Source organism: Melopsittacus undulatus, chromosome 9 (assembly GCF_012275295.1).
Source record: "Melopsittacus undulatus isolate bMelUnd1 chromosome 9, bMelUnd1.mat.Z, whole genome shotgun sequence".
Taxonomy (NCBI): Eukaryota; Metazoa; Chordata; class Aves; order Psittaciformes; family Psittaculidae; genus Melopsittacus; species Melopsittacus undulatus.
The window spans coordinates 22,473,417-22,495,411 of NC_047535.1; the positions used below are offsets into that span (position 1 = coordinate 22,473,417).

The 21,995-nt window shown below is 42.7% G+C and overlaps 1 protein-coding gene across 9 annotated transcripts in view; it reads left to right on the plus strand.

Annotated features, from left to right (window-relative positions):
* FGD3 (FYVE, RhoGEF and PH domain containing 3) overlaps positions 1 to 21,995 on the plus strand; it is a 114,741-nt gene that overhangs the window by 39,670 nt on the left and 53,076 nt on the right. For all 9 annotated transcript variants that reach the window (XR_004080597.1, XR_004080599.1, XR_004080598.1 and 6 more), the window contains exon 2: positions 18,363 to 18,533. Coding sequence is in view for 6 of the 9 variants with exons in the window: in XM_005149353.3 (XP_005149410.2) it covers positions 18,363 to 18,533 (171 nt within the window). In the remaining 3 variants the exon portion in view is untranslated. The remainder of the gene's footprint in view (positions 1 to 18,362; positions 18,534 to 21,995) is intronic.

The window sequence follows — 21,995 nt, forward strand, 5'->3', positions numbered from 1 at the left end:
AATAAGCTGATGCTCTATACTGAGCCTTCTTGAAACTAGTCATCCTTGCTACAGCCTCAGTTCTGCAACAGGTTTGTCTTTCTCAACTAATTTTTAATTGGAATTGAGCATTAATTCCCATCTGTGCAAATTCTAATACGTAAATGAAGTTCCAGTTCTTCAGCTCCTCTTTGGAGACTCTTTAACCACACTTGTTTCAAACAGCATCCCCCCAGCATCCTTTAGCAGTTTCATGCTTTTCAGCAGTATGTAATCTGGTGAAAATGAAAGTAAGTGCAGGCAGAATTATAGTGGTAGTAGTAAAACACATTTTCTTCTCCTGGTGCACAGTGCCATGCAGCCCGGCATTAAAGCATTTCCACCAAGCAGCAGCATTGATATCAGAGAAGCCCCCTCCCCTTCCCACATGTATTTCCATGGAAACCCAGGGAAGGCATTCTGCAGCCTCAAAACTACTTTTGCTCTTTTATCATGCAAGCTGGCATTGTCAAGGGCTGAGTGTATTCCTACAGCTTTGAATGAATAAAAAAAAGCTGAATTTGGATGGGCAGTTGTTATTTGGGAGGCCCTATAGCAGGAAAGAACAGGCAACCTTCAAGTGACCTAGTGTCTGTATGCTGCTTAGCAAGGCAAACCCAGTCTTGCTTCATTAATTGATTAACTTGGAGGGTGGAGATAATCAGAAGGATCCTGTGAAGCGAATCTGGTTATTTCCTGCAGCAGCTCCTGGGGACGAAGGGGCAGATGGCTGGGTAGGCATTGCTGGCTGGCTGCTGGTAAGCTCGCGTGTGTGATCTACTGGGAATCTTGCTTTCTCATGGAGTCTTTAATGTCTTTTCAGGTACCGTTTAGAAAATGGTGTCTTAACAGATTCCTGCTCTTTGACTACATGATGCATTTACGTTTTATTGGTGTAGTAAGTGGGAATGTTGAGCGGCATTTGGAAGTGCATGCTCTGTGTGAGCAATTCAGGAGCTGGTAGTAAAATGTTTGCTGTATTTCTGCCATAATGAGCTGGAATGATTCTATGATCTCTGCGGTGTGGGCTTTCTAAAATTTGTATTTGTGCAGCGTTTGGGTGGAGGTGTTTAGAGGATTTTATTATATTTGAGCAAGCTGAAGCTATTTGATTGCTGTGTGTGATATGAGTAGCATGTGGAACTGGTAGTACTTGGTTAAAGAAAACCAGTTGCTTGTAAACAGTCTCTGCAAATGGGGAAGAATGAAATGAGGTAAGTAATTATTTTTAAAAATATTCTGAAAACAGAAATCTGTCTGATCCAAGCATGCTCAGAACTGTTTCGTCTTGTACCAAAATTGAGTGGTCAGATCACTGTTTTTTAATTTTCTGCTTCTGTCTATTTCCATGTTGTCTGAGTCCAGGAATCACAGTGCAATAAAAATATTGATTGAAATATTTCAGGGGTGCTGCCTGATCAGAGGGTTGGATTGCTATTTAACTGGCTTTTGACATGCTGGCAGGATTTTTGTTTTTCCTTCCTTGCATTATTTGGTTGTGAAGAGGTAAAAATGTAGCTTTCTTCTGAATGTGTCTGAAGTACATAATGGCTGTGAGGTCACCATGGCAACACAGGGACCTGCATCGGATTTTTCTCTAGCCATTTTCTGTTCTCTTGTTTTTTACATCTGTGTTATTAATGCATTTTCTGAGGCAGTTGAGGGGTATCTTACAGCCTGTGTTGGTACGGGACTTTTAATACTATCCAGCTCTGGAAATAATATATGTTTGCAGGACTTTCTTTGATTAAGCACAGTCCAATATATATAAGTTGCTGTACAACTAAGGTGGGATCTGAACAATGACATGAGCACCTCCAGCATAAGTTAAGGATCTGTCTTTCCCATGATTACAGTGTTGCAGCCCTGAAAACTTCTGCTGGTCCTTGCATGGTCCCAGGGCTTCCCATGTTCTTGTGGCATTGCCATGTGGGATGTGGAGCCTGATGATATCTGAAAGTTATGTATGAGCTAAGGTGTAAGATCATCTTCATTGGAGTTTGAGGCAAGCTGGAGGACAGCAAGAAAGAAGTTAGATGGTGGTGAAGCAACAATCAGTTCTTCCACACTTCTTTGCTAAGGGACCCTGAATGCACTGCTCAGGTAGGAAGAGAGTGGAGGGTTTGGCTAGCCCTTCTTTTCACTTGTTGGGACTTACTAAATACATGCTGCCCAGAGCAAAGAGACATTGGTGTTCAGGTCCCCTCTTGGGCTGAGGCACTCAAATTTCAGTTTTTTTTCCCAGCCTGCCAAGGATTGGACTGTACAGGGCCCTTCAAGCTCTTCTGCAGCACTGGCACCATTCAGAAAGGAATGAAAGGCTCACCAAGTTAGGGTGTGCAGGATGGGCAGGGGCTGCAGCACACTGCACACACTTAAGACTGCAGCACACTTAAGAGGCTGTGTTGGGGAGTGATGATGGGAGAGCATCCAGCTTCTGGTCTCCACTGCCACAGCTGCAGGCATGTGAATGGAGTTAGATAGGTGCCTACTTTGTGGCTGGTGTTTTGGCATGACCCAACTTTGGAATCTTCTAGGTATTTACTTTGGGGAGTAGACAACTTACCTGGAGATCTCTCCCTAGTGCCACCTTCTGCCTCCTCTCAGCAGGGTTTGTAGGATGGAAGGGAAGGTGTTTGTTTCCTACTTGTAACAGCAACCTGTGTAATTTATAACAAGTAGTAGTAGATGCTCTGCAGAGGTGACATTTCAATGTCAGCAGAGGTGGGTAATTACATACTTCTAAGCTATCATACTTATTGATGGAAAAAGCCACTGTAATTTGGGTGAATGGAAGTAGAAATCATTGCAGTTGTCACTTGTGCCTATGTAAATCTGGAGAAGTGTCAGTGTCTGTGACATTTTCTGAGAACATAAAGACTTAGTTGCCTTTGTGCAGTTGTGAGCACTTTTTGGTATTGGGGCAGCTGGAAAGCAAATACAACATGCCAGAGAGGGACTCTTCATCAGGGACTGTAGTGATAGAACTAGGGGTGATGGGTTCAAAGTAAAACAGGGGAAGTTCAGGTTAGATGTAAGGAAGAAGTTCTTCACTGTGAGGGTGGTGAAGTGCTGGAATAGGTTGTCCAAAGAAGTGGTGAATACGTCATCCCTGGCACTGTTCAAGGCCTACTTGGACAGAGCCTTGGGCAGCATGGTCTGGGGTGAGGCGTCCCTGCCCGTGCAAGGACTGGATGATTTTAAAGTCCTTTCTAACCCAAGCTATTGACGGTGACTTTTGTCTGTGTCTTATTACCCTGCTTGACATGACAAAATGAAGACCTGGATATTTTTATTTTCACTGCTATCAACTTGATGTCTTACTTGCTGTCACATGAATAGTATAACTTTTTTTAATTTGGAAAAATGTTGAGTTCTGTCTAATGCTAGGGCTGAAGTTCCAAGTAATGTTTAACAGGAATTATCTAGAGCTGGGTAGGATTGTGTCCTTTGAAGAACCCGATGTCTACATCACAGAATCTAGTTCCCTTCTCCTGAATGTTAATTGATGTTATCATTTTAAATATTGCAACTGTGCGGAAAATCCAGTCCTTTGGAAATTCATCTTGAATATTGGAGAAGAGATTCCATTTGAGCCAGAGGATCAAAACAATAGGCGAAATCAGTGCTGGGAACAAGAAGTAAGTATCTGATGAAGTTACATTATACATTTTTTGTGGTTACATACCTTCAAGGCTTTCAAGATCATTAAAGTTAGGAAACATACAGTAAATGCTAGAGTCAAAAACTTGAAAGTTGTGAACGTGGAAAAAGGCAACCACAAACAACAAAACAAACCCCCATCTTATTTCCAAGGTTTGAGCCAAGCCTAGTGCTGTAACAAAATCCAAACCAAAAGAAATCCCTGTAGATATATAAAATTGCAGTGGGGATAGGACACACAGGCAGCGAAGATAGCAATACAGCATTCTGTACTTAAGAGTCCTGGAGATTGAAATTACTTTTTTTACTTTATCTGATGGTAGCAACAGTGATTGAAAAGCTCACCTATACTCACCTGAAATCAAATCATTGGTTGTGTTTTTTTTTCTCCCATGCTAATTTTTTCCATTTCTAAGTGAGGAAAGGAAAGACTTCAGTCCTACAGAATAGGGTCACATTAATTTGTCGTATTTTAGTAGGAACAACCTGGAGCTACATTGCATTGTAACTGGTCTTCTTAGCCTTTCCCAGTACAGGGGGAGTGTTGGCATACGCACAGCCATGAAGAACTGTATCTGAGGTCCAAAAATTCTTTTCAACTTACAAGGTGTTTCCCTGTTCCAAAAAAGTGAAGGATTCACCATGGTTGATAAATTAACAATTAATTTTAAAAACTGAATCCTGCTTTTATAGGGCTGTTGTTCTTTGTCCCTCTTCCCCCCTCAGAAAAGTTTTTGCATTTGCAAGTTCCAAAAGGAAACCAAAGTTGAGCATTTTCATTTAAGCGTGGGATCAGTTAAGTTCCATTTCCCCTTTAAATGCAAATGTGGCATTAAAAAACCCTTGCCAAAAGAATTATAGAGGTCTGGACAAAGCACATTGTTGAAAAGACTGAAGGTTTCAACCTCTTTGGTTGTTAACGACAAGCTGGTTTTGACTTGGTTTAATCTTGGGTTAGATTTATTGAACAACTAGCCAAAATGCCATGGTCTGAGAAGGTGGGAAGATGAAACTGGTTATTTTGCTTGTAAAGGTGACTTTGGTTTTAAGAAGAATGGAAAATATCAGTCTTTGGATACTTCTTTCAGTACTGTCAATGGCCAGTGAAAGTCTTTTATTGAAGAGCAAGGAGGATTTTTTTTTACATGCTGTTAGGTAAAAATAATTGTGACGTGGTGCTTCTGCTTAGTGGCCAGTTGAGTTGCTGTAGACCATATAGTTCCCAGGGTCTTGTCAGAATAGTGGTTTTACCTGTTCTCCTACAGTGGGAGATGTCATGTAGCCCAGTTCCACTTTGTGCAGCCTGTGGTTTTGCTGGCTTCCATCTGAGCACAGTCTGCTTTCACACCCCTTCCCTGTGTATGGGATGAGCTGAATCAATGCAGAGGTGGGTCTGTTTATTGACCTGACAAAACCCTTCTATAACCAAGAATCATGTGATGTCTGGTTGAGGGAGCAGAGTGGGAGGAATCCACTTGGAGGAGGTTAAGTACAGTAGAAAACCTGCACCATTAGTCCTACCATCTGTATCTTGCACCTGTGTTAATTCTGTCCTTTTGCACTGGGTATATGTCATGTGTTCAGCAGTAGCAGTCATTTTTTCTCATTCTTGGTAGCTGGTGCAGTGCTGTGTTTTGACTTTCAGGCTGGGAGCGGTTGCTGGTGGTGCGTATGTTTTGAGTTACTGCTCAAATGTTTGGTTTTGTCCAAGGCCTTTTCTGAGTTCATGCTCTGCCAGGGAGGAGGGGAAGCTGGGAGGAGGGAGAGACAGGACACCTGGCCTGGGCTAGTCAAGGAGGTATTCCATACCACAGCACGTCATGCTCTGGGAGGTAACTGGAAGTTGGCCGGAAGGGGAGGAGTTAGCTCTCTTACAGATTGGGCTCATTTCGGCGGGTAGTATCGTATTCTTTCTCCTTGTTTATTTCCTCTATCATTGTTTTTATTAGTGGTGGCAGTAGTGATTTGTGTTATACCTTGATTACTGGATTGGTTTTTATCTCAACCCGTGGGAGTTACATTCCTTTGGTTCTCCTCCCCATCCCTCCGGGAGTGGGGAGCAGGGGGAAAGGGGTGTGTGGTGCTGCGGGAGACTGAGGTATGTGCGGGAAACTGAGGTGGGGTTTTAAACCACACAGGCTGTGTGCATTCATTCTGGTGCTCTGCTGCAGGACCCTGCAGTGGTGGTATGAGAGACTCAGCCTGTGAGTCAGTGTCCTCTGTTGTCTGCCCAATACTGTATAATACCACTACATTTTTTTTGTAGTAAGAAATCAGGAATAAATGAGGGTTTATTATCTTCCATCCTCAGTGAATCTTTCTGCCAAAGAGAAAACTGAAGCAAACCAAGGTTGATGAGTTACTGAATGCTGGGTTTCATTATAAAGGTAATGAAAGATATGAATGAAAATCCAGTTCTCCCTTTATCTGCTAAATTAGGCACCTGCAACAACTTCAGCTGGGCTTCCAGTAGCAGCCTTGCCTGCTGCAGGAATGAAGTCTGAAATCTGAAGTTAAACAAGTTGCTTTGCACTTCAGAATGTCAAAATAAGACCTGTGTGTACCAAGGAGATGAGCCTGGCTGCTCTTCTCTTCCTGCCCACCTTTCTGTTGTAGAGGAACATCATTTGACAGCCCCACTTGATGGCCGGATCTCCTGGTGTATGTCATGAGCAGGGCTCTTGTCACTTACAATGTCACACTGGCTGACATCTGCCCCAGGCTGCTTCTCCTTTGCTTTGTCATGCTTTATGCCACAGTGTTTATACATATAACCTGCTTTCCTTACTAGATGGAGGAGTCTCAGGGTTGGGTTTTTTTTCCCTTACCTTTGATCCTGGTGTCATGGAAAGTTACTGTGCTTATTATTTTAGGATAGAGTTATTCAGTGGTGCCATTTCAGGGGGAAAAGTCAGCTAAATGCTTCCTCCAGAAAAATGAGGTTTTCATAGCTTGCCCCTTTTATTTTGTTAAATCATGAAGGTTTATAACTCCTCCTTCCAGTTATGGAGACTTGGTGTTCAGTATCCTTCAATGTTTGCTCTGTGCCTATGTGGAAAGCAGGCTGCATGTAAATGCTAAGAAAACTATAGCTAAATTCAAGGATCTGCTTACCCCTGAACAGTCTCCAGCACTAGAGTGAGACATTAAACATGTTTTTTTAAAACTGGAAATGTTTCCTTTGCCCCCTGCCTATGAATGTCACTGGAGGCTTTAAATTATATTGCCAAAGTTCAGGACCAGATCTAGTAAGATGTGTCCAAGTTCTGAGATGTGATAGAAATGCTGTTGTACTGCAAAGGTTGCTGCTGGGCACCTGTGTCAGGCGCTGTGGAAATAAGAGCTAAGGGCAGACTGATATTATCTAGAGGGGTACAGAATATAAGCAGAACAAAAAAAAAACCACATAAAAAACAAGCAAACAAAAAAAATCCCACAAAAACAACCCAACCAAACAAAAAAGAATTACTTTGGTTCAGATTTGTCACAAAATGAAAGGAGGACCTTGAGGATTGCCACTTGGATATGTGGCAAAGTATGGATTTTAGCAGTGCTATCAGTCAGGTCACTGACTGTAGTTCGTTATGATACCTCAGATAGCAGGAACAGAAAGCACATAACTACTTAAAAAAAAAGCCCCCCAAACATAAAGTTTATCGCCCCCCACCCAAACTCCAGCAAAGTTTGAATTAAATTCACTTAGAGGTTTATTAGCCACTGAAGAGCCTTTAGGGGCTGTGCAGTGCAGCCAGTCCTGACCTCAGTGTCCATGTGGATGGTACAGAGGACTTGGTTTGCTTTAAAAGGAACAGCTTTTTTAGTGTTACTCATAACCTGAGGAGACACGGGTAAGTGGCTGTTGGCTGCAGCAACATATCCTGTTCATGCAAAAAAAGAAAATGTTTCTGTTTTGAGCTTTAGTGTACATGTTTTTATTCTGGTGGAGAGTGTGTTATGTGGTGCTTGACTCTGGTTTCTTTCTTGTTTTCCATATATGTGAGTGTATTTTCATTCTGTTCTTAGTATGGTTTTTCTGGTTGCTACTTCTGATTCTGCAGCCCCTTTGGAATCACTGGGGTTGGGAGCTGGTCTTACCTCCCTTTCAGCTGCTGTTCTTCTCCTTTTGCCTTGTTATCTGGTGACAATTGGCTTGGCAGCCTGCTAGAAAATAATAATAAATACTTTTTTTGGCTAGGGAAAATGGCCTTCCATGCAGTTAATGATGGATTCTACCTTTTCCTCCTGGAAAAGTAGTTTGAATTTTCCCTGTTGGCAGCAAGTGGAACTGATCACACCTCAGCAAATGCTGTCATTCCCACTCTGGTGGGAATGTGGAATATCTGAATGATCTTTTGAGAGTCCTTGGTTTGTGTTGCTGTGGGTGGTGTGGTGGCCAGCTGTAGTCAGAGAAACATGACAAGCCAAAACCAAGAATGCTGCTTAGGTTTGTTGTCTGGGTTATTTTTTCCTGTGCCCAGTGTGAGGTTGTGTGTAATGACTTTCTAGCAGCAGGGTTTCTAAGACATGCTTGTCTTTTCTTTACCTTGTCACATAGTAAGTATAAAGAAATTTGGTTTACACATCTATGTTCTGCTCTAATACATACTTAGATGTGAAGTTCATAATTTCCATGGCTCAGAGATCCTCTCCTGACTGTTCTATATTGTATAAATGTATATAAATTTTATACACATACATACTTATAAATTTAGAGCAAATACTTAGAAATAAATTCTATAGCCCATTTTTAATAGCAGTTTCCCAGCTAACCCATACCTGAGGGAGAAACCCTAGTGACCAAACTGCACCCAGCAGTCCTGGGAGGTAAGAGAACTCATGCTGGCAGATGCAATCCTGCCTTCTGTACTGAAGTAACAGTATCACCAGTAGTTCTTGCTGGACAAATGGGTGTGGGGAGTGAGGTTTGTTAATTTACATGCAGGATGGAAAATGAGAACTGTCCAGGCAGCGTTGAGTGGGACAAGAAGTATGCTTGACTATTTTGAGAAAAAGGCTAATGTATGTCTGAGGAAAAGCTAATTCCTTACAGGAAATAAAATTAGATTAAAAGAATCATTAAAATTCTGGGATGAATTCTTTATAACAGTTGTGGATTAATACCTGGCTGCACAATCAGGTGTGAAATATCTCAGAGGCAGAGGAGGGTTTGAATGGCATTGCACAAGATCTGGGTTAGATGTTGTTCTGGATGGGGCAATAAAAAAGAGATTGTAATAAGAGATACAGACACAGCATGAAAGGAGTGTGTAAAAACAGAGAAGCGCTAGAAAGAGTTATGAATCCCAGAATCCCAGACTGGTTTGGGTTGGAAGGGCCCTTAAAGCTCATCCAGTTCCAACCCCTGCCACGGGCAGGGACACCTTCCACTAGAGCAGCTTGCTCCAAGCCCCTGTGTCCAACCTGGCCTTGAACACTGCCAGGGATGGGGCAGCCACAGCTTCTCTGGGCACCCTGTGCCAGCACCTCAACACCCTCACAGGGAAGAACTTCTGCCTAAGAGCTCATCTCAGTCTCCCCTGTTCTGGCAGGTTAAAGCCATTCCCCTTGGTGTGTCCCTACAGGCCCTTGTCCAAAGCCCCTCTCTAGGTCTCCTGCAGCCCCTTTAGGCACTGGAGCTGCTCTCAGGTCTCCCCTTCAGGAGCCTTCTCTTGCCCAGGCTGCCCCAGCCCAGCTCTCTCAGCCTGGCTCCAGAGCAGAGCTGCTCCAGCCCTCGCAGCATCTCCATGGCCTCCTCTGGCCTCTCTCCAACAGCTCCACGTCCCTCTTGTGCTGCTGCCCCAGAGCTGGATCAGGGCTGCAGGGGAGGTCTCCCCAGAGCACAGCAGAGGGGCAGGATCCCCTCCCTGAGCTGCTGCTCACGCTCCGGGGGTGCAGCCCAGCACACGGGGGTTCTGGGGTCAAACTCACACTGAAGCCGGGTCATGGGGAGCTTCTTGTCAATCAGTACCCCCTGAGTCCTTCTCCTCAGGGCTGCTCTCAGTCCAGTCTCACCTGAATTAACAGTGAAACCTCATTCCCCTCTAAAGACAATAGTGAAGCAGTCAGTGGTCAGACAAATACCCTTAATTTCAGTGAAGGCTGTGCAGCTAGCTCCACTTGCGGCTTTCCCACATGGGAGTGCGGCATGGCTGTATGTGGAAAGCTCATTGCTAGGAGCACTGCTCAGTGGTATGACAGGCCTTTGGTCTAGTTTTGAGAAGAACAGAAAAAGAGCCAAAAACTTGTTTCTCGAGTGTATGCAAGTTCTGAATCAGATGATGAGCGGCATAAGGTATGTGCCTGTAAAGTGTAGCCTTGAATTACTTGGATTAATGTGCAGGAACTTGCTTTAAAAGCAAGTTAAAGGTGTGAAGTCTTGGTGTAAGTTTATGGAAGATACTATGGCAGTGATGTTTAGTAGTGCCCCTTGGGACACTATGGAAATGTCTGTTAAAAGAAACATCCTCAGTGAAGGCATTTGAAAGTAGAACAGGATAAAAGCACAGTAAATCTCAAAATCCCAAGTCCTGCTACTGTAGGTCTGCGGAACCTGCTCCTTGTGCTTTATATGCACAGATCTGTTTATTTTAGCTATTTGGTTCTTTCTGTGAAAAATCTCTTTTTTCTTTCTGGAGATACTTCTGTGGTGTTGCATGTGTGTTAAACTGAATTTATCAAGTTCCTCACAGGCCTCCTCAGATTAAACAACCTGGGGTGCTTTGCAGGCTGTGTGGACTTCTCGTGAGGACACAGACCAGTTGCCCTCCTGCAGCTCCCCAAGGATGGCGCTTGCCCTGAAATGAAGCATTTAACTTGAAAAATCTACATTTTGTTTCTTCCTTGATGGTTTCCCATGGTAGGATTCTGCTGGGAGAGCAGGAGGAGGAAGGAAGTGTGGAAAATTTTCAGGACTTCTGATGGAAACCTTTTAACCAGCCTCCTGAATTGCATTTATTGTCACTTCTGTGGCTGTTTCATAGCAGATTTAGTGCCTTTACTTTCAGAAAGCTGTTTAGATAACCCAGTCTAACCTTTCTGGGGAGGTTACATATGGTTGTACCAGGGCCCTTCATTCCCCAGAGAGGCTGGGAAGCAGCCTGAGAGTCTGAGTGCTGAGAAGTGGCGTTTTCCAGTTTGTTTTGTTTCTGTGGCATGATGCTGCTGTTACTGGCTGTTCTTGCATATAATGCTAAACCAAGCAGAAAGCTTTTAAAAGAGATCCAAATTTCTCTTCTGCTTCAGAGAGATTCAAGCTTCCAAGCCATCCACATCCTATATGTTGCATTTCAGACGTGTGAAACATAAAACTAGAGAAAGTTTTTCTGCAGACTCGCTGCAACATCCTGCAACTTGTGCTCAGTAAAGCTCTTCTGCCTGCGTTTGCCACATTTCTGTTCTTTGAGTCACACAACCGCACTGATGGTCGGAAGTGGGATGGGGGGGTCAGTTCCTGTGAGCATGGTATTTTAAGCCATGAAATGAGAGCTGCAGCATGAGCTGGTCACCCTTATTCTTAGTTGTCTTACAGCTTGAGCAAATGAGAAAAAAAGTGGGGGTCTCTGCTCAAACACATGTAAGTAATATGTCTCTCTTTTGATCTAGAATTACAGTCCGTGCTGGATTCTCACCCACTTTTGAACATAGGTGTTTTCCTGGTTGTGTCTTGTTTCTTAAAGCTGTCATTCTTTTTATTGAGGTTGACATTTTGGAATGACAGAAAAATAGTTGTCAGGTGAAGTGACATGGTTACACTGTCATTGAGGTGGGTTTGATAGGAGGGTATGTGTACTGCCCCAGCATGCGCTGCTTTACACGCCTCAGGGGGTTTATGGGCCATGGGCATGAGGAAGAGGGGAGTTTTTTAAGTGGATTGAAGGAAAACACTGGAGTTAATGAAGCAGCATAAGAGGGAAAAGAAGTGCATGGAACCACAGACTGATTTGGTTGGAAGGGTCTCTAAAGCTCATCCAGTTCCAGCCCCTCGCCATGGGTAGGGACACCTTCCACTACAGCAGCTTGCTCCAAGCTCCATCCAACCTGGCCCTGAGCACTGCCAGCAATGGGCTTCTCTGGGCAACCTGTATGCCTGGTGGCAGGATGGGAAAGGCTTTGCCCCTGTTCTGCTCAGCAGCAGGGGATTAGGCGCTAGTCCAGTGCAGGGCATCATGGAATTGGAGAGGAAAAACAGAGGTTCCAGAGCTTTTGGTCCTTGACCACTGGGAATAGTGTTGAGTGGTTTATAACTCATTGTAACAAGCAGGATAGCTTTGTGCCATTGCTAGAGCTGGCTCCATGGGATAATTTCATTGCAGCATATGGCAGGTGAGGCTGTGGGCACTGGGTTTCGCTACAGTACAGTAAGTGCTGTAGCTTCTGAAAGATGGCCTTACTTAGCTGTGTCTGCAGCACAGCCTGAGCATGAAGGACAGAGCATTATACTACTCACCAGATTCCTGCTGACACAAGGGAGGCATAATCAGCACCTTTTATTTCGTGTCAGAGTTCCTCTTAGCAGTTTGCTTTTTTATTTGAATACAGACATCAGCTATGACCTTGAAGCCCTTTGCTTTCTACCAAAGTAGGTTTCTGCTGCAAGAACAGGCTCTCCCTTCTGAAAGGCTTTTATTAAGGAGGAAGAGATGAAGGAAGGGAGAACTTCAATGTCAGTAACAGCATTAGGAAATTCTCAAGTGGATGTTTCAGTTGAAAAGACAGGAATGCTTGAGCTGGACATAATGAAGCCTGTTGACAGAGATTAGAGGTACATGGTGTATGCTTGGTTTATAGCCAGACTCTGGGAAGAGCTACATTCCTGATAAGATGGCTGTTAAAATGGTTAGGCAAGAAATAGCTTTTGAAATAGCGCTACCTGTCAACAGCTGAGGGGTTTGTTGTTATTTTAAAATCGGGTCAACATCTTTAGTTGTCCAGATTCCTGTTAGCTGCAAAAATGTCTTTTAGCATTACAGAGATTGTAGTCCATTTGTCTCTGTGCATTTTCCTTCAGGCAAGTTTTTAATCAGACTGGTTATGATTGCTTTCCCTTTAATGTGTGTGATGCATATTACAGAACAGCATTAGAAATGGAGACAGCATTACTGGATGCATTTGTGGATGCAACAGCCAGTTTCACTTTCAGATGCTTGAAGATGCACTTTGGATGCTTAGAGAATTCTAATGTCTTCCCATGCTTAGAATGGGACCTGGGTCACATTACACAGCCTTTTGGAGCTGTTTACTTCAGGGACTGTAGTAATTCATTAGGGATTGTAGTAATAGGACAAGGGGTAACGGGTTAAAACTTAAATAGCAGAGGTTTAGATTGGATATAAGGAAGAAATTCTTTACTGTTAGGGTGGTGAGGTACTGGAATGGGTTTTTCAGGGAGGTTGTGAATGCTCCATCCCTGGCAGTGTTCAAGACCAGGTTGGATGAAGCGTTGGGTGACATGGTTTAGTGTGAGGTGCCCCTGGCCATGGCAGGGTGGTTGGAACTGGATGATCTTAAGATCCTTTCCAACCTTAACTATTCTATGATTCTCTGATGTAGCAGAGAGCCTAAATCACCAAAGAATTAGGAAACTGGAAACTCCCAGAGCTGTGGGTGACAGCAGTGGGTGATAGCAGTCATGGCAGGAGTAGGAAAGCCCTTCCACTGTTTGATCAGTCAGTGTTTTCTCTTCCCTCCAGATGGCAGGGAAAATTGCCCAAGGAGGAGCAGGGGCTTCATGGCCTAGGGTCACGCTGCCTGTGGGGCAGCTGGGAGCCCTGGGCAGAGCGTCCCCTCTCCTGGGGTCCAGGTTTGGGCATGACAGAGGGCTTAAGAACTGCCCCTGGACAAACCTCCCTTGAGTGAGCATTCAAAGTCATATCCATAGAATCATAGAATCAACTATTTTGGATCATAGAATCAACTATTTTGGAAAGACCTTTAAGCCTATCCAGTCCAACCGTTCCCCAGCACTGGCCATGGCCACCACTACCCCATGGCACTGAAGGCCTCATCTACATGGTGTGTGAACACTTGCAGGGATGGTGACGACTTCCCTGGGCAGCCTGTTCCAATGCCTGAGCACCTTCTCAGTGAAGAAATTCTTCCTGATATCCAATCTAAACCTTCTCTCCATCACTCTAGATGGAAGGAGAAATCCCCCAGCGACACTAATTCTTGGTGAAAGCAAACTTCACAAGTAGGTGTTTTTTATCAATGTCTTTCCAGCATGTCTAGCCTGCAGAGCCTTTTTCTGTTGGTCCAGTATTTATCCTCCCTGTTGCTCGTTACTCCTTGCACGTTCTCCATACCTCACGGAGGAGTAGGAGATGGGCTGGCCAGATGAGGTATGGGCTTACTTCTTTTGCCAGCAGAATACTGCAGAGCTCTCTTCCTCTAAAAAAGGGCTGCATGAGAACTCCTTCTGTCACAGCAGCAAACATTGGATGTGCCATACCAGTAGCTTGTCTTAACATTACAGGTTCTTGCTGCTGTCATAGGCCTCGAAGGTATTTTTTATTTTAAACTGGGGTAATTTTTGAACGCTGCTAACTGGGGCCTAGGTGCCAGGCATAATATCTAAATCTGGCTTGTGCATGGGGAAAAAAGCCGGAGAAAGCCTGACATTTAGCATCTTGGATTCTACTGGTCTCTTTACTGTTACACTCAGTGGAACACCCCAAATCCTCATGTTTTATTTTAGTCCAATAGAAAAATGTATCATGGGCTCTCAGAGTGGTTTGGGTTGGAAAGGACCCAACCCCTGCCAGGGGCAGGGACACCTTCCACTAGAGCCTTAAATACATACTATTTTATTAATCGAGTGCAAACAAATATCTCTGGAAAACACTGTCTTTTCCATTTTCTGTTTGGATTGGTTTTGGACAGAGAAATTGTAAGCAGTGTTATTCAGGTGAGTAGAATTACAAACAAGTCATGAAGTATATATACTAAAACACATTAGAGACACAAGGACTGCGCTTAACAAAAGTGAGTTTCACAGCAAAATGTAAGTTGTTTGGAAGTGCTTGCTCGGGCTGTTAAAGCTCTGCCAGTTATGTGTGCTTGGAGGTGCTGGCATGTCCATGTCTGGGCAGGTCGTGACTTTCTGTCTGGAGCTGTCACAGATAACCAGGGATCAGATGTGAAGTCAGCATCAGCCAGGATCTCTGGGAATAACAGTTTATTAGCAGTAGCTTTTTATAAGATTTCGACAGAGATAACCACTTTTTATCAATTTGCTTATATCAGTGCACATCCCAAGTGCTTCCATGGCAATTATGACTAATCTGGTCTGGGGAAGGTTCTCACAAATCCAGCACTGGACCGGACAGCAAAGAGAAGGTGATTTCTACCTTGGGTCCTGCAGGTGGGTGCAGGAAGGCAGTTGATGGGGGTCCCATTGCCTCCTCCCACCTCTGGAAGTGTCTGGGAGAGCCACAGACATTTTGGTGTGGCTCTGGGGGCTATGACTGGATCTTATTTATGTTTTCCCTCTCCTCCATTCCCAGAAGCACCCTGGAGTGTGCCCAGCAGACAGTGGGTTTTTCTTTCAGAGAATTCCATGTGAAATAATCCAGTAAATCTTGTTCTCACAAATAATAAAGCACTTGAAAAAACATGTAAGGAAAGTGGATTTTTGTCTTGTGTGCAAAAAGCACCCCTTGGGGCCACATCAGAGATGAATAGAGAGAGCCATCCTGGCTTCAGTTGAATAAAAAAGAATGAAAGCCACTTCTGTGGTTTCACCCATGCATATTTGTCTTGATTTAGAGCCAACACTACATTTGGTGTTTAAGGCACTTGTGGCTTTCCAAGTTCCTCTTTTTTCCAACTACTTACCAATTTTATTTTCTCTGTACCCACGTATTTTTTGCATCAATAAATGTGTAGATTGGGTGTGGGCAGTAGGTGAGCAGTGATATATTTTCAGCAGTAACCTGGATATGCTGTGTAAGATGATACAAAATACTGAGGTTTTAGATGTTCTGTTTTGTTGGTGTTTTTTGGGGGGGTTGGTTGGTTTCTGGGTTGTTGGTTTGGTGTTGGTTTGGGGGTTTTTTGTGGATTTTTTGGCGTTTTTTGGTTGGGTTTTTTTTTCATTAGTATTTTCATTAGTATGAAAATTTGATTTTTTTTCATTAGTTTTGTTTAATGGGAAGTAACATAAGGCTTTGCTAAGTATTTACTCTGAAGATGCCTCTGACCACAATTCTTGAGCATTTGGCACCAAGTTCAGAGCTTGTTTTGGGCAAGATGGACGTGTTTGTCGAGTACATACTTTTGGAGGGTTTCATGCCTTGGTTGTTTGATAAGCTTATGCACTAGAAGAGAAGAACTTCTATGTAGATTCATCAAATATGCATCAAAATGCTCTACTTTTCAGTAGTATAAGCAGGTTGTAAGAGCTTTTACTCCAGGGATAAAAGAGGTGTCTGGTGGTGCCATGCACTTGAAAGCAAACAAGTGAGCACAAGCTCTAATTTTTGTCACTAAGAAAGATGGTCAGACCTGCTTTCCCAACAGTGAATCTCAGTAGAAAAAAGAAAAGAATTGGACTTTAATTCCTTTTGAAACTTTACAAAATGGTACCAACAATATAGTCCTTTTTTGTGGCATTAGTTGAAGAGGAATGGGGAATGTTAGGGCAACCAGTACCTTAACCCAAGTCAGCATAAGAGTAGCTGGGCTCAGCTTAGGATGCCCAAGTGAAGATACCCCTGGGTTGTGGAACCCAAAGACAGACAACGCTTCTCTGATCAAACAACATAGCATGGTTGGAGGTGTCTTCTGATCTCTCCTATAGCTGTTGGAGGTACAGAGATTTGTCCACTGATGAACTGGATTGTTAAAGTAATTTTTAGGAATATACAGCATTGTTGGATTGTCTTCCAGACACAGGCACTGGTGAATACCTGCTGAAACACTGAGCTCTCTTTTCTTCCCTTTTCATTTTCTTGAATTAGAGCTTTCCCCTTACGTTCAGTTTAATTTCTTGCTGTGTTGAGCTACTGTTAATAAGGAGAAAGTCTTGGTCCTTCCCCTAAAAAGTCATACTGCTGCAGCACTGCTCTCACTGTTGCTGTCAGAGGGATATCTTGATACCCAGAGCTGAGGCATCTGCAATAAGCTCTTCCTATGATGATGTGTTTGCAATAATCTATTAATCTGCTCTAATAATCTACTTCCATTTTCATTACCTTTCCCTGATAAGTAAGATTATATTTGAATAAAGCCTAGGACTTGTAAATTCCTGGTTTCAGCTGGAAGGATATTTTAATAGCTGGTCTCAAATCTGCTGAAAAGCAGATTTTGTGCTAGAAATGGTAATGAAGCTTCAATGGCAGCAACTGTCAGCCATACCGAGGAGTTCCAGAGTTGTATATTTGGGTGGCAGAGATCAGTACTTGTGCCAGCTGACTTGATTTTTGTCAGCAAAATTGACTGTACTGTTAAAAAAACAAAAATGTGCATCTCTGTGGGAGTTTCTGCATTTTAAGCCTTCAACTCATCTCCCCAGGCTGAATGGATGGCTCATAGGTTTTATTCAGAAGGTCACATCCTTATTTAATACTATTAGTATAAACTCAGGATAATTTAGCTGATGAGGATAGAGGTACTTGTCAGATCAGTTTTTTGATCTTAATATAGATCTTGCCAAGACTAGGCTGCATTTGTGAAGCTAATGCCATATTCTTGAACACATCACAGGAAGGCAAACATTGGTGTTTCACATTTAGATGAATCCTTTCTACAGGATGCAGGTTATTTCAGCTAGTCTGCTTTAAAATGGGACTATGGAAAGAATGTTTGCCATTTTTTTTCATTAATTAGCATTCAGATTGGTACATTTGATATGTTTTGCATTTCTCAATACTGCTGGAAGCATGTTTATTACTGTGTTCCATTGCAGCAGTTTTAAACCACAGTCCTTTTTACACTCTTTTTTTACCTTCTTATGACATACTAGTAAAGCTGTGGGCTTGCCACAAATCCAAAAAAATCCCAAACCAAATAAAACAATGCAGCATCCACTATGTGAAAGTGGATATATAGGTTTATTTCCACAGTTCCCACACAAATGAATCAAGAATATTAAATTAAAACACAAACAAACACTTCTTTCTCTATTTTGCCACTGCATTTTATCTTAATGGCATCTTCCAAACCAGAGCCTTTTGAAAGAATGTTAGTATTTTATTAGAGAAGAAATAATCAATAGCAGTAAAATGCAGCTTGAATGGTTACATATCCTGAAGGAATGGTGATTATACCGTTCTTCCCATGCAGACACGTTTGTAATTCACCATAACTTAGTTGTATGTTCCTAAATAACATGATATTCTATACTGATGCACTTGTGTTTCTGTTTGGTTGGAAAAATCCTTTTGAAATGTTTTTTATATTCTATATTTACTCTTTTATTTTGAGTGTCCTTACTGAATAAATAATTAATTAATTGGAGATTTGATTACCGAAACTCCGTCTTATCAGTCAGCCAGTTTGATTATCATCAGCTAGATGATCGTTAAGGCTGGATATATAGGTTGTAATAACTTCGAAGATATCTTTCTCCCACTCCCCTCTCTTTCCTCAGGAGATTAGGTGACTGATATGCTTCTAAAAGTAGCACAATTTTTCTTCAGGATTAATAGAATGAAATAAATGCTTTTTTCCCCTCCCTCCTTCAGGTTGCCCTTGCTCTCCTTTTCAAATCAAACGTCACATTGACTCAAATCCAGTGTTGGAAGCATGTGGGGAACTGCAGCACATCAGCCCGGCGCAATGTATCCATCAAACTGGAAGGAAGCCCAAAACCAAAACTCCACTGGCCAAAATGCATCCTCTGCAGAAACCCCAAGGCAAGTGGCTTTGTCCTTCTAGCAACTGTACAAGCTTCTATCGCACTTGAAGTGTCGTTTTTTTTAAATTAATTAGTTTAATTTTAGGCCACAGCAAAATAATTATTTTTGTGTTGGAAGATTCAAGTGCAGCTGGTAGTATTTGATTACCTTCATTTTTTCCAATGTTAGATAACCTCTTAGGGAAATCTTCAAGAAGAAATTGAATCAGAAGTAACAGATTACTTAGCTGGTCAATTTATATTCCCTGTGTTGTTGTTATACATCATGCAACTGTAAAGTGGAAGTTTAATTTAGCAATATAGTTTCCATTATTTAATAATTTTTAAGTATTTAGGTAAGACTAGCTTATTCTTAAAAACTGTTCTGTTTTCCATTTACTGTCAGAACTGTGCATAGCAGCAGGAAATATCTAAATGGAACAAATGCATTTTGAAAATGAGGAATAGAAGCTAAATCAGTCACGTGCAAGGTTAGCATGTGTGTTGTTGTGATAGCACAGACCTGTCAGACTCATAGTCAATTGATGGCAATCCCAAAGCATTGTAGAAGAGAAACCAGGAAGATAATCTATCTGGTCTGCAGGAAGGTCTTCTGTTGTCCCCAGCTTTTCTTCCCTAAAACTTGTGAATGCTAAGAAAAGACTGCAGTAAATTTCTCGAAAAGGATAAATTTTTTTCATGTCTCTCCATCACTGAAATGATGTGGTCTTACTTTGTAATGTCAGTTGGTCAAGTGCTCCCCTGCCACCACACTGTAGAATTGGTTAAAATACTGTATAAAATGGGTGCTTGCCTTAAGGAAATTATAAATGCAGAAAGCATATAGTTTGAGGTGTTTGGAACAAAGGAGAGTGATTCCAAAGAAGGCTCTGAGTTCATAAACCAAATTTTATATAAGAAGCATGTCCATATGATAATTGGTTTTTGTCACATAGAAGAAGAGAAAAGATACTTTGGTCACTGCTGTAAAAGTAGTGGAAGAAGAAACAGGAGTCCTCGTGAAAATTCCCATGAGAGGCTGTTGTGTACTACCCAATACTGGAAAATCACACCACATACTGGTGTCTGACACTGAACCAGATTAAGCAAAGTGACAAATCTACATTACAAGTCTTTGTGATGGATGTGCCAGTCATCTTCCTGAAAGACACTTCTTTGTCATCAATTCTAAGTAATAATTTTATTCTTTCACTCCACTTCTTTATAATAAAGCTACTTTTTTAAAGTATCTGCAGTTAGCTTACATCTGACAGGAGAGGACAGGACATATGATGCTTTGCAAGGAAGGGAAGATGGTACAATATTTTTTTCTGTTAACTTTTATTGACTTTGAAGAGGCTTTTCTTCCCTGTAGAGTTTTTTTGATCTCCTGTTGCTGTGTGAGTTGTATACCCAGTAAAGAAATGAGAACACTTAAAACACTTAATGCCTCTCCAGAAAAATGAAATTGTCAAAATAATAATGATAATAATAATAAAAAGTTGGCTTTTATTGGATTAACTGTATTGAAGTTGACATTTTTCCTGTAAACCATCCTGACTTCTTCTCAGTGTCCATGTCCATAAATGTGTAGTTGTGACAGTGTAGTATATTACTTTGCAGCAACAGAATTATACAATCATAGAATAATTAGGGTTCTATGAGGAAAGGATCTTAAGATCATCTAGTTCCAGCCTCCTTGCCATGAGAAGGGATGCCTCACTTTAGACCATGTCACCCAAGGTTCTGTCCAACCTGGCCTTGAACATTGCCAGGGATGGAGCATTCACTACCTCCCTGGGCAACTGATTCCAGTACATCACCACCCTAACAGTAAAGAATTTCTTCCTTGTATTTAACCTGAACTTCCCCTATTTGAGTTTAAACCCATTCCCCCTTGTCCTATCACTACAGTCCCTAATGAACAGTCCCTCTCCAGTATCCCTGTAGGCTCCCTTCAGATACTGGAAGGCTGCTCTGAGGTCTCCATGCAGCCTTCTCTTCTCCAGGCTGAACAGCCCCAACTTTCTCAGCCTGTCTTCATATAGGAGGTGCTCCAGTCCCCTGATCATCCTCGTGGCCCTCCTCTGGACTTGTTCTAACAATTCCATGTCCTTTTTATGTTGAGGACACCAGAACTGCACAGAATACTCCAAGAGAGGTCTCACGAGAGGAGAGTAGAGGGGCAGGATCACCTCCTTTGACCTGCTGGTCACACTCTTTTTGACGCAGCCCAGAATACAGTTGACTTCTGGGCTCAAGCGCACACTGAAGTTGGCTCATGTTCTGTTTTTCATCAACCAACACCCTTAAGTCCTTCTCTGCTGGGCTGCTCTGAATCTCTTCTCTGCCCAACCTGTAGCTGTGCCTGGGATTGCCATAAATCTTTCTCCTGTTTTTTGTTGGTATTTTTATGCAAGAACCTTTCTTCCCAGTGCTTTCTCCCTAGAGCTATATGGATGCCTCATTAAGGCCTGTTTCTATGCTACCCCCACCCAAGGTTGTGCCTTTGGGTCGTTTATTCTTCTTATGAGTGTATTCACTTGTGAGGGAATAACCCCTCATAATCTGCTTCATCATGTGTGTTTTTTAAGGCCTTTCTTGTCAAGGGACCATAACTGAAGCAAGTAAATTTGCAAGTAAGGCACCACATGAATTTCTCTTTATTAGGTCCTCCCAGCTTTCCCAGTGAGTCATGACAGAACCACCACCAACTGGGTTGATTGATAGGAATGCCACCATCGAGTCACTGATAAATGTGCATTACTGTAGAGGAGGCACTTGGAAAAGAAATTCATGGCCAGGGTGGCTGAATAATGCAAAGGTCAAGATGCTGGTTTGGCAGTGAGGAAAGGGGCCTAATTCCCTGCTGTTTTACAGCCCCAGGCTGTACCTTCTCCTATGTATTTAACCTTGCCTTTCTCTCTTTTTAATTGTCCCTCTCCTTCTCATTGTCTCGCTTCTTCTGCAGCAGAGATTTTGTGTCTTGGTTTCTGCGTCCTCCAAACAGCTGTAGGTTGCTATCAGAAAATCATAGAATGGTTTTGGTTGGAAGGGACCTTCGAAGCTCATCTAATCCATCCCCCTGCCATGGGCAGGGACATCTTCAACTAGATCAGGTTGCTCAGAAACACATCCAGCCTGGCCTTCATTGTCTCCAGGAATGAAGAAGGACTGGGGAAATATCATTCCAGCACGTGGCTTCAGCCTTCAGGCACCACCTGAAGTGTTCTACGTAATACTAGTATCTCTTCCACGCAGCTGACTTGCTTCCTTTCTCCACCAGTTTACTTGTCTGTGTGCAGAACAGGCACTAGAAGCTGCATCCAAGGTTGTGCTGCTTTGTGGCTGGGACCTGCACCAAAAAAAGAGCAGCTTTTGTTCCTGCATAAGCTGATGTGTGGAAGGTGGCTTCAGAGCATGGGCAGGAGGGCTCCCTGGGCTCCCACACTGGGTCCTGGATTCCCACCTAAAAGCAGCA